The following is a 16,003-nucleotide window of genomic DNA, read 5'->3' on the forward strand; positions in this document are numbered from 1 at the left end:
ACTGGCTCTGGGGTAGCCAGAGCAGTCTCAGATGCACGGAGTGCTCAGATAGCACTCCGTGGTAGGGGTGATGGACTGGACCACCTTTCTCTCTCTGGACCTTAGTCTCTTGGTAGAGGCCAGGAGAGGATCATGAACATGACGTAACAGCCGGGGAAGAGTGGTGAGTTTCCTGCAAATAGATTCAGATGGAATTGGCATACCTCCATGACAGCGAAGACAAAGGTACCGGGAGAAACCCCAGAAATCTAGACTCCTGAGAGAATCCATCTCCCATGCAGGCAGGGGGTCATCTAAGCAGGTGTTAAATATGTCCTTGAGCGCAGCATCATTATAATCTAGCCCCACAGCCATGGTCCAGAAAAACTGGGCAAAACCCCCTATACCCAAGCCCTCCTGGTGAAGAGCAGACAGGCATCGATGGCGGGCCACTCTCTCCCGGAGGTTAGCAGGTGGCAGGATTCTGATACTCATTCTGCTGAGTCCAATGCTGGCTGGTTCGTTCTGTCACGATTCTCTGAAAGAGGACTCAAATGCAGGAATGAGTGATCAGGGGTTTATTGACATAACAGATGATGAAGACAGGGAATGGTGAGGAGGAGCACACAGTCCAAACAGTGGCAGATAAGAAACACAATAGCAGGCAGAAAGAGCAACCACTATAACCAGCTCCAGTAGATTGTAGACTGGAGAGCAGAACTGTCAGAGCACAGCAAGCCCAGAGGAAACCAGCGATGGCTAGGCAGGAATCCTAGGGCAATGCAATCGGGTATCTCAGGAAACACACCAAACTGCTGCTAGACCAATAGAACAGGCTGCCAGGGAAGCTCTGCTTGCAGGACAGAAATTAGAGACACAGGAAACAAGGCAGGACCAAACAGCAGTACTCACATATAGCCTAACAGCACACGTAGGCACAACAAATAACGAACCAGCAACACATGAGGGAAAAAGCACACATTATAAAGGGAGCAGAGGACATGAGGAACAGGTGAACACACTTAGACAACCAAGGAGCAGGGAAGGGTGAGCACACTCAGATAAGGAACAGGTGAGCACACAATTAGTGAAACAAGGACTAAACAAGGGGGTGTGGTAACAGGAAACAAGGAGGTGGGACACAAGGAGCACAGGGCAAACACAAACTAAGACAGAGACATGTGTTCAAGCACAACACAAACAAAGACACACTAAACAGAGACAAAATAGACAGAGCTGTCAGAGGAGAACCCTGACATACAACTCAAAGAAATACAGAAGCATGCTGCAAACACTCACAATGCAACAGAATACAGAAATGTGCTGCAAATACCCACAAAGCAACCAAATAGGAAAAACGCACAGCAAATACTCACAACTGAACGAAGTACAGAAACACGCTGCATACTCACAATGCAACTAAATTTATAAACATACTGCAAATGCTCATAACGCAACCAAATACAGAAATGCACAGCAGCGCTTTAATTTTAATATTTTAATATACATGTAGATAATCAAAACAATTATACCACTAAGAACTTCTTACCTATTCTAAGTACCTTTGATCTCACCCAGCAGGGTAGGTCTCACCCGTAAAGCTGGGTCTAAGTATCTGGAATACTGTTATAAAGGATGTAGCACTGTATCACTTCTGCATATTGTTTTAAAATGTCAGCGTTGACATGACTGAAACCAGATATTCATTCAAAAAGCGATACATAAATGAGAATACTAATATTCTCATCATGCACATGCTATTTCCATTAACCCAAATCCACATGCAGACTCAGTTGATGATCTGTTTGACAATGTGAATTATAAAATCAATTTCCTTTAAGAGGTGCAATTTTATCAATCATTGTGATTGATAAAATTGCACCTCTTAAGGTAAATTACTAGCAAGCTCAAGTAATTGTGGAATGCGTGGAAAAGAAAATGCAGGAAAGCTGAAAGTTTGTGGTAAAAAAAAAAAAAATCATAATTCCACAGTCACTGCGTAACATTAGCCTACATTGTGACTAACGTTATATAAACATGCAATATCCTAATAATGTTTTCAGATCGTCCATGCACGAGAGAGAGCTCGCGTGCATATGGTTGCCAGATTGGACATGTTTAGATAAAAACCGGAGTGTGAACGGGTTTCTTTTCACATCTGTTTGGTGGATTTAATTACTGATATCTGGCAACCGCACGAACGCGAGCTCTTTCTCGCATGCAAATGATCTAAAAATACCAAATAAACAAGTAAGCTGCATTTTATCAATCTCCATTTGAGATGTTTTGCTTAGTGTTGTCATTTAGTCGGTCTTGTTCATAGACCGTAAAAAAATATGGACGACGCGACATCATCCGTTTCCGCTTGCCAGATTTGTAGCTTTCAGGCGGCCTCACGTCGCTGACATCTTGGGACCGAGTCTGCGCAGTAGCGATTTCGGGGCCGGAGTTGCGCAGTAGAGAGCAGGAAGTAGAGCAGGAAGTACAGTCGCGATATCAAAAGCCCGCCCACACTCTCACAGTGATTGGAATCTACCTGTGGTATATTCAGTTGATTGGACATCATTTGAAAAAGCACAAACCTTTATTTATAAGGTCCCACAGTTAACAGTGTATGTCAGAGCACACCCAGTCATGAAGTCCAAGAAATTGTCTGTAGACCTCCAAGGATTGTATCAAGGCACAGATCTGGGGAAGGGTAAATAAACATTTCTGCAGCATTAAAGGTCCCAATGAGCATAGTGGCCTCCAACATCCATAAATGGAAGAAGTTTGGAATCACCAGGACTCTTCCTACAGCTGGCCGCCAGGCAAAACTGAGTGATTGGGGAAGAAGGGCCTTAACCAGGGAGGTGACCAAAAACCTGATGGTCACTCTGACAGAGCTCCAGCATTTCTCTGTGGAGAGAAGAAGAACAACCATCTCTGCAGCACTCCACCAACCAGGCCTGTGTGGTAGAGTGAACAAACGGAAGCCACTCCTCAGTGAAAGGCTGCCTGAGTTTGCCAAAAGGCACCTGAAGGACTCTCAGACCACCATGGGAAATAAATTTATTTTGTCTAATGAAACAAAGATTGAACTCTTCGGCCTGAATGGTAAGCGTCATGTCTGGAGGAAACCAGGCACCACTCATCACCTGGCCAATACCATCCTTACAGTTAAGAATGGTGGTGGCAGAATCGTGATGCGGGATGCTTTTTCAGTGGCAGGAACTGGGAGACTAGTCAGGACGAGGGGAAGATGAATGCCACAATGTACAGAGACATACTTGATGACAACCTGCTCCAGAGCGCTCTGCCCCTCAGACTGGGGAGAAGGTCCATGTTCCAACAGGTCAACGAGCCTAAGCACACAACCAAGATAACAAAGGAGTGTCTACAGGACAACTCTGTGAATGTCTTTGAGTGGCTCTGGCTGAGACTTGAACTTGAACCCGATTGAACATCCCTGGAGAGATCTAAAAAGGACTGTGTAAACAATGTAAATGATATTTGGTTAAATTCTGATGCTAGCAAAATGTCAATGCTGCATTTGATGCTGTTGACCACAATAAACCTATAGTCTGGGAAGTCCATTCCTGTAATCTACCCTGATAATGAATGCATTAAGATTTGTTACCGCCTATGCTCACAAAGTACACTCTGCCTTCTAAATATTACCTGAAATGACTATTTTTTCAAATGCAAAACCTTGAGCAGTAAATCATCATATTAGAATGATTTCTGAAACATCGTGTGACACTGAAGACTGGAGTAATGATGCTCAAAATTCAGCTTTGCGTCACTGGAATAAATTACATTTTAATACACTCACCTAAAGGATTATTAGGAACACCATACTAATACTGTTTGACCCCCTTTCACCTTAAGAACTGCAATAAATCTATGTGGCATTGATTCAACAAGGTGCTGAAAGCATTGTTTAGAAATGTTGGCCCATATTGATAGGATAGCATCTTGCAGTTGATGGAGATTTGTGGGATCCACATCCAGGGCACAAAGCTCCCGTTCCACCACATCCCAAAGATGCTCTATTGGGTTGAGATCTGGTGACTGTTGGGGCCATTTTAGTACAGTGAACTCATTGTCATGTTCAAGAAAACAATTTGAAATAAGTCGAGCATTAGAGGATGGGTACATATTGGTCATAAAGGGATGGAAATGGTCAGAAATATTGCTAAGGTAGGCCGTGGAATTTAAATGAGGGGCATAAGTGTGCCAATAAAAAATTCCCCCAACCCAATAAAAACCACCACCACCTGCCTGCACAGTGGTAACAAGGCATGATGGATCCATGTTCTCATTCTGTTTACGCCAAATTCTGACTCTACCATCTGAATGTCTCAACAGAAATCGAGACTCATCAGACCAGGCAACATTTTTCCAGTCTTCAACTGTCCAATTTTGGTGAGCTTGTGCAAATTGTAGCCTCTTTTTCCTATTTGTAGTGGAGATGAGTGGTACTCAGTGGGGTTTTCTGCTGTTGTAGCCAATCCGCCTCAAGGTTGTGCGTGTTGTGGCTTCACAAATGTTTTGTTGCATACCTCGGTTGTAACGAGTGGTTATTTCAGTCAAAGTTGCTCTTCTATCAGCTGAAATCAGTTGCCCCATTCTCCTCTGACCTCTTACATCAACAAGGCATTTTCGCCCACAGGACTGCCGCATACTGGATGTTTTTCCAGGATGTTCACACCATTCTTTGTAAACCCTAGAAATGGTTATGTGGAAAATCCCAGTAACTGAGCAAATTGTGAAATACTCAGACCGGCCCGTCTGGCACCAACAACCAACAATTCACTCTCAGAATTGCTTAAATCACCTTTCTTTCCCATTCTGACATTACATTTGGAGTTCAGGAGATTGTCTTGATCAGGACCATACCGTAAATGCATTGAAGCAACTGCCATGTGATTGGTTGATTAGATAATTTTATTAATGAGAAATTGAACATGTGTTCCTAATAATCATTTAGGTGAGTGTATATTCAAATAGAAAACATAGTTATATTTTTATTTCAGCTTTTTTGTATTTATAATAACATAAATGCAGCCGTGATGAGGGAGAGACTTCTTTAAAAAAAATCTTAACGTTCTAAAACTTTTGACCTTTAGTGTATATCAGTGTATATACAGTAGGTCTGTGTTTTTGAATAACAAGACATGTTCTAATGTTCTACTTTTGGGTTATGTGGTTTTTGTATATTTAATTAAAATTACGGGTGGCTGTGACAAGGAAGGATGGCAAAGGAGAATTCCAGGAAATGTCTTTAAACAACATCTAAGCAATGATGAGACAGGACATAGAACTGAACAAAACGTGGATACTAGAACTAAACAAGGGAACGATGAGTTATCTAACAATCAACAGATGAACTGAATCAAACAGACAGAGACTAGAAACTCAAGACAGGAACAAGCTCAATGCAACAAAACTCCTGACACATAGCACATATTTACATGCAAATGCATTGAGCAAAGAAGAAATGACATGTATGGTAAAGCAGTTAGTTATGCCGATGTACGTTTTATGTGAAAATTACTCTTTTTTTAAAAAATATTTTATTTTATTAATATGCCCCTTAATCTTTAATCAGAATAACTATTCCTTCCTTCCTTCCTTCTCTTCTCTAATGATGTTTTCGGCGTGAGGGCGGTATCTGACAATCACTTGAAATGGCATACCACAAGACATTATTCGCAACCTTTTTAATCACAACCTTTAAACAATTTCTGCCAGTGCAACAAAAATTATTCATCAACACAAATGGATTTACTCTTTCCCCACCATTGACGTAAAATGACACATCTTCTGAAAGAGTCACGCAAACACATATGTATGCAAAACTATCATCAAACAGCAAATTTCAAAACTGGCCAAAGTTACCGAATTAAATGTCTATCTCAATCTAAAACTCAATCTACTCAGCCTATGTTTTCACCAAGTAGTCGTAGTCAGATGTAGATTTTTTTTCAGAACTTGAATTTTTTTTATTTTTGAAAAGTTTGGGGGGTTGGGGAAGAGGGATTGTGGTTTTTGAGTAGATAATATTAAAATATTGTAGAATCAATTGTAAAATAATGTCTGCTTTAAAAAGGATGGATTGAACACGTTAATTGATATATTTTTTTCTTCAGAAAAATAGTGGGGGGAAACATGGCAATCTACATTTTTGGCATTATTTTTTACAAAGACTAAAGCATATTGAAGCATCATAACTCATTCTTGTTGCAACAATTTACGTTAATTCTTATTATTTTAATGGAGATTGTCCTTATATTCTGTAATACAGTAATTTCACATTTACAATATCAAGAATTGATATTTTCATTAATTTTCTCCTATAGTTTTCTTGTCACTATGCCTCTGAGGGTTTTTTGTTTGTAATTGTTTTTGTAATTTATATTCTCAGTAATTCTTAGTATTTATCATAACTGTAACTGATTTATTTTAATATAAATAGGCCTACTGTTTAAATAATATATAATCATTTATCTCACATTACAGACGTGAAAGAACTGTTTTGTAGCTATGGTAATTATGGTAAAGTGTGGGGAAATCTTTTTTTTTTTATTATTATTTTTTTATTAATTATTTAGAAGGTATATGTCATTTAGAAATATGACCTTGACAGGTTTTGTGAGATTTATGTTATGTTCATGTGGAAGACATGCATTATGTTTGATGTGCATTATGTTGTTGTAACAGAGGTCCACTTAAAGCAAGTTGTAGGGATGAATCCAAGTGCAGTTTTATTGAGCTTATGAACATACTAAATAAACTAACTTATAAAGCAATAACAGACATGACTATGAACCATACACTCACCAACGGTGTGTTACACATAACAGTACTCGACTAGGACCATGGCAAACTTGACGGCTTAAATATTCAAAGACTAATGACTAGACAAGGAACATCTCTGAACAATGAACCAATGACAACATGACACAAGAACACAGGTGAATCATGTGACAACCCAGGAAACAGGACAACAGTAAACATGGCAAAATAAGAACATGATAAACTGAGAACATGAAACATGAATGAAACCCCAAACACACCTTGACAGTTGTATCCCAGTCCTGCTTTTTCACTAAGGGATTGTTACATTGTACAAAATAATAATAAAATAAAATAAAATGCTAAACAAATACTTATGGGTGCACCTTTTTTCTTTATTGTGAAATGTCACAATGTTGAACTTTGAAGTCAAAAGTAAACAAAAACAAAAAAATGAAATACTGTTTGGACTCCACATACAAGCTCACAGTGCATTATGTAAATGCTGCCATGCATGAATACGTGTTTGTATAGTACGGCTTACAAAGCAGCGCCATTTTCACAGCTGTACAATAAAGTTTCCCCACCAATCCAGACGAAATAACTTCTACTTGTGGGGAGGTCGCAGCCTTCCACAGATACCTGATATCGTCCTCGTGTCCATGAGAGGTGATCATTTTTTTATAGATGCACGGGTGATAGGGCGTTTTCCCCTCGCCCGAGAAGTAAACGTGTTCCTGAGGCGAGACGTCCGCTGCGATGGCACAGATACCCATGAAGACATCGTCGATATGCATGGAGGCGTTAAGAGACAGCATGGCCTGATAGATTTTGGCCGCCACGTCGCCAGAGACCACGTACCCGGCCCCAGCGGTGTAATCCGGGTAGGAGGACCACTGGTACATGTCTAAGGGCATGTAATACTTACTGTCCCTGCGGCGAATGGGAGGCGCCCCCCTGTGCACGTGGCCGACCCAGAGGTTGCGCACGTTCTGTCTTCTGAGGTCCTGAAGGTAGCCCACCAGATTGGGCATGTGAATGAAGACGTCATCGTCCGCGGTCATGAGGAAGTGGGCATGGGCGCAGTTCTCATGTGTCCAGCGGAACTGAAGCAGCAGTTTCACAGTGAGGTTGTGGAATGTGTCAAGAAAATCCTGCTGAACCAAGTCATGGCTGTTTGTGTGTTCCTTGTGCAATTTTGCCTGGAATTCTTTCTCCAGTAATTTATTACCGAGCACGCCAGGGTCGGCGCCCATAGCAAACACTACCTTCACGATAACACCCAGCTTGTGACTTATGTAGGACTCGTTCCCCCAAGTGGACCGGATGGCCTGCCGTCTTTTGAAGTTTCCTGGAGAGGACTTGACGAAGAGGAGCAGCAGCACGTCTTTGTCTTTACAAATGTCCCTGTTGTTTAGCAAATATGGGAAACTTCTAAACCTAGCGGCTTCCTCCGGGCTGACGCTGAGGCTCTTGTTGATGAAGTCGTAGCTGTTGATCAGGTAGCGGTAGGAGTACGACTTCATGTGGCTCACGACATGGTGGTCCAGATGGTCCCAGTAAACCATGAGGATTGACATGACACAGCACATTGAAACAAGCTTTAGAAAATGCCATTTTTTCACCCTTCTGCAATTCATAAACATTCTGCTAAGCTGCGCACACCCTCGGCCTTGTCAAGTCCAATAATGCAATCCAGAAGTACTGCTCTCAATGTTTTTCCAGCAAAGAGTTTTCCTGATTTCCATCGTAGTAATCTCAGTGCAGATGTGTCGGCCAACCAGAAGCATTAACCCAAAACATTGTCCTCTTTGTGTCCTTTCTCTTACACTTCTTTTTACAAAAAAATGTCAATCTTTATTTGCTTTCGAAGTGAAGACAATCCACTGTATTGCATTAACGTGGCATTTGTGTTCTGGAAAGAAAGAAGAATGATCATTTGCATATAATCACGATTTAACGTAAACTTTTATTTTACTGATTTATGCAGATAACTTCCTTGAATTGGCCCTTGGTTGTCTGCATAGAATTTGCGTAGATGAACTGCCATATTTTAATTGGATTAATAATAACAATAATATGTAACTAATATGTATATTTTATATTAGGTGGCATTAACTACGATATACTGTGTGCTTTTGTTCATACAGTATTGTAAAACAATTTTGCTGATATTGAGGTGGGATACAGGTAAAGTTAGTGACACGTTTTAATTTTTTAAAAATATTATTACAAGTGTGGTTGTATGGGTAAGTTAAGGGTAGGGTTAGATCTAAGGGAAGTGCCAACAGTGTAATTATAAATGTAACTACAGAAATTAATTGCATATGTAATTACATGCAGTAAAAAAAAGTACAATGTAAAAACATAAATCACAATAAGTGTACTGTATCAAATTATTAATTTAAATAAGGCCACCTAATATAAAGTGGGTCCACAATAAATTAAAATACACACATTTTATTATTTGAACTATTTCACATACAGTAAAAAAAAAAAAAAAAAAGATATTTTTGTTTCTGAAAGAAGTTTCTTAGATTCTCACACTGTAAAAAAATATTTACAAAAAAAGTTACCTGGTTGCCTTAAAATTTTGAGTTCATTGAAATTGAAATTTTGAGTTAATACAATGAACATTTTTTGAGATTTGACAACCTTTATTAAAATATTATTAAAAGATTTTTTAAGCATATTGGGTAATTGTGTGTGTTTTATTTCTGATGATGCAGTGAAAGATGCCAAATAGTGCTATTTTCATGATTTATCATTTTTTTATGTGGTTCAGATACAAAAATATTTTGAGTTTCTATTTATTAAACAAATTTCCTTTGTATCAATCATTGTATCAACTCAAATTTTTAATTTCAATAAACTCAAAATTTTAAGTCAACCAGGTTACTTACTTTTTTAAGTTAAACCAACAAAAAACAACCACATTTTTTTACAGTGCACCAACGCTGCATTTATTTGGTCAAAAATACACTCAAACCAGTAATATATTAAAATATTATTACAATTTAAAATAACTAATACTATTTGCAAGTCTTTACGGTCACTTTTGATCAATTAAATAGGTCCTAGCTGAATAAAATGATTAAAAATGAAAAATCATACTGACCTCATAATTTTAACCGGTTGTATTTTATTACACTTGCGATACATTTAGCCTATTTTTTTCAAAAATCAGGGTGGCCAGAGTCTCCGCTTATTATATGCTTTCAAAACAAAATTCCTCCCTAACAAATGCTGCCTGTTTACACCATTTGTTGCGAGAGCTGATTCAAAACCTTGACCATGTGAGGGGACTCGCCGAATCGATCTCGTGAATGAAAGCAATCGTCGACTCAGCGCAACGTTGAATAAAAGAAGGCTTTAAACAACCGAAAATGCTGATCTGCTGGGTGCTATACAAAACATTCACCACCACGAAAAGATCATTGCAGCAGCAAATCTACTCAAAGGCACGACACGGCAACAATGAAAGTCGTCATCACACACCCAAAACTCCCTTAAGCCAACAGCAGCAGGGCCGCCTGTCAAACTGGATCACCTGCTCACACCAGCCGGGCTGTGAAAGCAATAATTTGTTAATAATTTGCCGTTTACATGACCATCCATCTCATTTTTGAATGAAACTTGTTTTTTTTCTTCTTGCTCTCTTTTATACATTAAAATGTTGATTTAAACACATTCCTGCTTTGCATATATAATTACAAACATTGAACTAAAGTTGTAATTAATGTATGTGGTGGGAATTTGCCTTTCCAAAAAAAAAGATTTAAAAAAAAAAGAAACATTTCATTTCAGGTTCATTAACAGTCACCGCGTTCTCATCCTCGTGTGAACTCATTTAATCATTTCCACAAAGTGCTTACATGCCTCTGAAAAGAAGCTACATTTAATCTTCATGATTTGTTCAACTTCTCTATTTAATACTCTTGTCATTGTTTCCTTATCTGAAAAAGTTTTGCCAACTTTGTCTCAGTGATCAAAATCTGTCTGTAATCCTTTTTATTTTTTATCTTGGAAGGTTATTAGCAAGTATTTCTCATTACTCATTAAATTTTTCTAATAGGTTAAAAGTCATTTAAAAATAATCAAAGTACTCCCAAAGAGACTCCTTTGTAAAACACCCCAGTCAAATGTTCATATTTAATAGCACAGATAATCATATAATACAGTCAGTATGCTTGACATTTTTTTTTGGAATGATTTCACCAGAAAAAAAGGGCTTGGCACTTTCATTCATTTTTTCCGCATATCAAATTCAGTACTCGAGACTCCACAGTTACAGTGTAAATTTAGCACAAGGTCTCTAAGGCTTGACATGCCAATGGAAAGACATTTTGTACTTGGTTTCCTTAAGTTAAATCTCTTGGTAGTTTTCTACAACTCCATAATGAACTCAAAATATATATATATGCGACTTACCATTGAGACTGTGGCCCATCCATGATGTAGTAAACTAAAAAAGTTCTCTTTTAAAGCCCTGGACTTCAGTCGTATTGTTACAGCAGTATTGAAAGCAGAAGTGTGTAGCTGCAAGAGCAGTTTACGTTTGCAGAGGGTGTGTTTCTGATGGGTGGGAGGCGAAAAGCACATCCCTCTTTTTAAACATTGGCCAACTTTATCATATGAACAAACTGTGAAAAGAGAGACTTCTCTGACAGAAACATGGAATTTGAGTCATCTGATTCAAATAAGCAAGGCTGCACCTCAGCACAATAAATGCAATTCATCGGCATTGGTCTGTGTTAGAGGAGAATTAAGGCGACACAAAATAAAATCTGATACCTGGAGGGTTATTTGAGGCGTTATCGCACCTAACACATTAAAGGAAGTTACCTCAAATGTGTTGACGTTTAGAGTACACTCAGTTACTGAATTTCAACAACAAACTCTATGAGCATTATTTAGTGTAGACTCTACACACAAAGATCGGAACCAAGCGGCCCTTTTGTGTTGGTCAGCAGATGACATGTTAATGCTTCACATTTGCAAAATAAATGGTTTAAGTGAAACAGCCATTTTTAGCTTATTTCCTGCTATGAAAAAAACCCATCCCTCATATAATTTGATGGCTTTCTGATAATCCTGTTCACATCTTTCATCAAAAAACACTCTCTCGTCACGTGTGCTGACCTTTGTATGACCAAATACTGATGGATTTTTTTGTCTTTCTCAACAGTCACATAATGAATGAGTTGATTGAGACGGAGAGGCTGTACGTGGAAGAGCTGCAGAGCATCATAGAGGTACGTGCATGTGAAAATAACAAATGAAACAGGAAATTATCTTGTTGCAAGTTGCCTAGCCTACAAAGTTCAGGGTCTGTAAGAACATTTTTTTTTTAAAGAAGAAATTAAAACTTTTATTCAGCAAGAATGCATTAAGTTGATCAAAAGTGGCATTAAAAATGTTACAGCAGATTTATATAGCAGATAAATTTTGTTCTCTTGAACTTAAAAAAGCATCATAATTTCCACCAAAATAATAAAGGTGAACGCAGTGTGTGACTTTAGTGGCATCTAGTGGTGAGGTTGTGAATTGCGCCCACCAGAAGCTACAGGGGCCGACACAAGATAAAAATATAGTGGTGGATAAAGTACTTCAAAAGCCATAGACTACTTGAGTAAAGGTATAGATATCTTGCCAGAAAATTATTTTGTTAAAAGTTAAAGTCACATGTTTAGAATATTACTTGAGTAACATTAAAGGTTTTAAAGTAGGCCCTATGTGATATTTATTGTACTTTTATTGTATTTTTTCATATTAAACATATTTAAGTATTGAAAGTAAAAGTACAAGTAAATGTAAAACAAAAAGGAGCTAAAATATTTTGAAATAGTTTTATACAATTTAAGTGCAAGATTGTGTTCAGTTTTAACTGTTTCTTCTATTTTGTTTTCTTTTCTTTGAATAAAAAATGGCAAACTGTTTGTTTTATATTATTTTTATTTTATATTTTATTTTATGTAAGTTTATGTGTATGTTAAGTATTATACCTTGATTCATTATCTTAATTCATACAGTACAGGAACTTATGTAAGAGATGACTTGTAAAAAATGGACTAGTAAATGTTGATGTGCATTACTTTTGTCGACCTTAGTTAATGTTAAAAATGGACTCTCATAAAATGCTCATGTAGATACAGGGGCGTAGCCATCTTTTCAGGAGTGAGGGGGACAGAAATGTCCTAATACCATAATACCTGATGCTCAAGAAACATTTATGATTATTATCAGTTGTGCTGCTCATGGGGCTGCTTAATCTTTGTGTCACAGGAATAAATAACTATATATTCACATAGGAAAATTTGTAATAATATTTCACAATATTACTGTTTAACTATTTTTGATTAAATAAATGCAGCCGTGGTGAGCAGAAGATAGCCTTCTAAACATTAAAAAAAGCTGCATTATTCATGATACTTTATTGTCAATAAATAGGCTACATTGAGATGGCTTGAAAAACACACATAAATAATATATTGTCGCAATCGTCTGATTGTCGTCGTCACTATTCATCTCTCATAACGATTGTTTTCCTTCAGCTGCAGCTCCAGCGTGACAGTATTAACGTTACTTCTACGAATCCGCTTTTGAACTTTCTATGAGAGCGCCCTATTTAGATGCAAATAAAATGGCAGGTCGTGCATAGATTATTTTTTGTCTCTGAATTTAAATCTTGATGTATTCAAATTGGTTTCTATGTAAATACATTTGACCGTGACGCGTGAAGCGCGCTATCAACCGAGATTAGAGAAAGCTGTCTAGCGTCCCTGTTAACTTGCCCGATGCCCCGCATTCTAACGCCGTTTCGAATCCCGTCCCCCAGTAAAAGTGCGGGGGACTAAAATACATTTTATTAAAAGTGACCCCCCCGCGTAATCTACGCCCATGTGTAGATACAATGTACATTATTTGACTTTTGGTCTGTTATTATGCTGCGTGTTTTCATCTGTTGACGTTGTAAAAGCAGATTGTGGCAGTTGGTCTGTGTTGTATTTGTCCCCCTCCTCCTGCTCCACTGTGATTAGATGGCTGGATGAAGACTGAGTGACAGTCACGCCGCATTCACACGGGGCGTAGGCGTTAACGCTTCCCATTTACTTTGAATGGGTGACATCATCCGTTGCCGAACTGAATTGTGGGTTCCGTCGCGGCGCTTCACTCGCGTTGCAAGCGGCAGAAGTTGAAGAATTCTCAACTTTTCAAGCGCCAGCGCAGGCGTCATCCAATCAGATCGCCGTATGCAAATATCCTACAGCAGACACTAGCCAATTGCGTTCATTACTGCTCCGTGAACCATCCAGACCATAGACCGTTAAAAATCCAGACGCAGCTCCTGGACCACTACGTGATATTCTTCCCGCTGTCGGCGCTTTTTCAGGATTTAATGTACTTAACAGCTTCGTGCACCTGTGCAGTGCGCTGACAACAACTACACGGGCAATCGCACTCGCACATACAACCAAAAAATGTGCTTTTTTGTGTTGTGTTTTGGTCCAAGCGGCAAGTTAATGTGATTGGCTGTTGTCACTATGACGATCGCGTCAGCACCCAGCTTCAGCCACGCCCTCCGTCAAGCGTTAACGCCTACGCCCCGTGTGAATGCGGCGTCAGTGATGAGCGCGGCGCTCAGTTGACAAACCGCCACATTCTTTGTGTAAAACGCGTCACCAAGTAATGTGACAAAATGATTTAAAACAAGAGCCAGAGCAAATCAACACAGAAACGAACTTTCTGCGAAATGAGATAAGTTACTAGTTACACTTCCGCGGTTATTCCGTATCATAACAACAAGCAAAGTTTCTCACGGGAAAAAAACGCTGCTCTGTGAAACCGCTTTCACAAGCGCCCACACACAACTGTGGCTAAAACGCTTTGGTGCACAAGCCTTATTGAAACATTTTACCATTTCATTTAAATCTAAACAGTCATGCTTAAAGATGGCCATCTTCACACATAACGTTAGCCATAGCATTTAACGTTAAATTAGACATACCGTAGTATACCGGTATGTATATTATGTTTATTTGACATTTTATTTGCTTTTACGTTAGAACACTTGAAGTTTATCTAATCAAAATAGTGTATAATAATTTGTAATGGCAGGAAAACATCTATTGTAGTGTATAACATACCGTTTTCGTGTCTTTGTTTTAAATCCGGTTCTTTGTCTGTGCAGCACGTCAGTCGCTATAGCAACGGACGCAACACGGAGCACATATTTAATAATAATAATAATAATAATAGATTTTATTTATAACGCACTTTTCATTCCGAAGAATATCAAAGTGCAGCAATGGAAAAAGGGAAAAATAACAAAAATGAATAATAATAATAATAATAATAATAATAAACCTTATTTTCTTTTGCACTGCACAGTCTTCGAATTTGATTTTGTATTTACGAAAATGCTTTTGGGAAACGTATCGGAGAAAAAGTATACATTTTATGTAGGAAATAAAAAAAAATATTCAAGTAGGCTACTGTAAAGTAAGTTATATTACTTTGTTGCAAAAATGTCATGAGCAGAGGTATTTGTAGACAGAAATTACTCATTCTAAGGTAATAAAAACATAACGGTTCAATTTGTGAGGTGTTTATACTCCACTAAAACATAGTTATGTATATTATATTACATTTCTGTCAGTGCTTATAAATGCTACACTGAGCCTATAGCACAACTATTTTTAACATTGATAATAATAAGAAATGTTTCTTGAGCACCAGAACCGAATGAATAATGCTGAAAATTCAGCTTTACTATCGTAGGAAGAAATTACATTTTACAATAAATTAAAATGAAAAATATTTATTTTAAATTGTAATAATATTTAATATACTTATATACTTAATACTATAAGTATTTTTATCAAATAAATGCAGCCTTGATGAACATAAGAGACTTATTTCAAAAACATTTAAAAAATCTTCCACCCCAAACTTTTGAATGGTAGTGTGTACTTAAATTAAGTTATCAGTATTTTGTTGTCAATTAAATTAAATTAAACCACACCATAGAACACATCTTAAAGGTGCACTATGTAGTATTTTTGCAGTAAAATATCCAAAAGACACTAGGGCAGTGTTATATATTTTGTTCAGTTGAGTACTTGCAATATCCCAAATGTTTCCAACTATTTGAAAATCGTGAGAAAATGGCTATTAGTTTCAGCATAGCGTTTGAAGGAGTCGCCTGTCAATAGCGTCATATCTGCGTTACCCTCAGTTTCCA

At 38.0% G+C, this 16,003-nt stretch overlaps 2 protein-coding genes across 11 annotated transcripts in view; one reads left to right on the top strand and one right to left on the bottom strand.

Annotated features, from left to right (window-relative positions):
* The window catches only part of mcf2l2 (MCF.2 cell line derived transforming sequence-like 2), a 126,172-nt gene that overhangs the window by 78,521 nt on the left and 31,648 nt on the right, over positions 1 to 16,003 (top strand). For all 9 annotated transcript variants that reach the window (XM_067432097.1, XM_067432099.1, XM_067432091.1 and 6 more), the window contains exon 16: positions 11,948 to 12,014. In XM_067432097.1, the coding sequence (XP_067288198.1) occupies positions 11,948 to 12,014 (67 nt within the window). The remainder of the gene's footprint in view (positions 1 to 11,947; positions 12,015 to 16,003) is intronic.
* On the bottom strand, positions 6,633 to 14,951 carry b3gnt5a (UDP-GlcNAc:betaGal beta-1,3-N-acetylglucosaminyltransferase 5a). 2 transcript variants are annotated; one of them, XM_067432101.1, is made up of 2 exons: positions 14,907 to 14,951; positions 6,633 to 8,674 (listed from the first exon to the last, which is right to left on the bottom strand). In XM_067432101.1, the coding sequence occupies exon 2, from the start codon at positions 8,403 to 8,405 to the stop codon at positions 7,254 to 7,256; it is 1,152 nt and encodes a 383-aa protein (XP_067288202.1). In that variant the 5' UTR covers positions 8,406 to 8,674; positions 14,907 to 14,951; the 3' UTR covers positions 6,633 to 7,253. The 2 variants fall into 2 exon arrangements, with proteins under 2 accessions (XP_067288202.1, XP_067288201.1); XM_067432100.1 differs by lacking the exon at positions 14,907 to 14,951 and adding an exon at positions 11,191 to 11,315.

The sequence above is a fragment of the Pseudorasbora parva genome, chromosome 22, assembly GCF_024679245.1.
Source record: "Pseudorasbora parva isolate DD20220531a chromosome 22, ASM2467924v1, whole genome shotgun sequence".
NCBI lineage: Eukaryota > Metazoa > Chordata > Actinopteri > Cypriniformes > Gobionidae > Pseudorasbora > Pseudorasbora parva.

Excerpts from the sequence above, each read along its gene's own strand:
- b3gnt5a (XM_067432101.1), bottom strand. The coding sequence starts at position 8,405 with ATGTTTATGAATTGCAGAAGGGTGAAAAAATGGCATTTTCTAAAGCTT.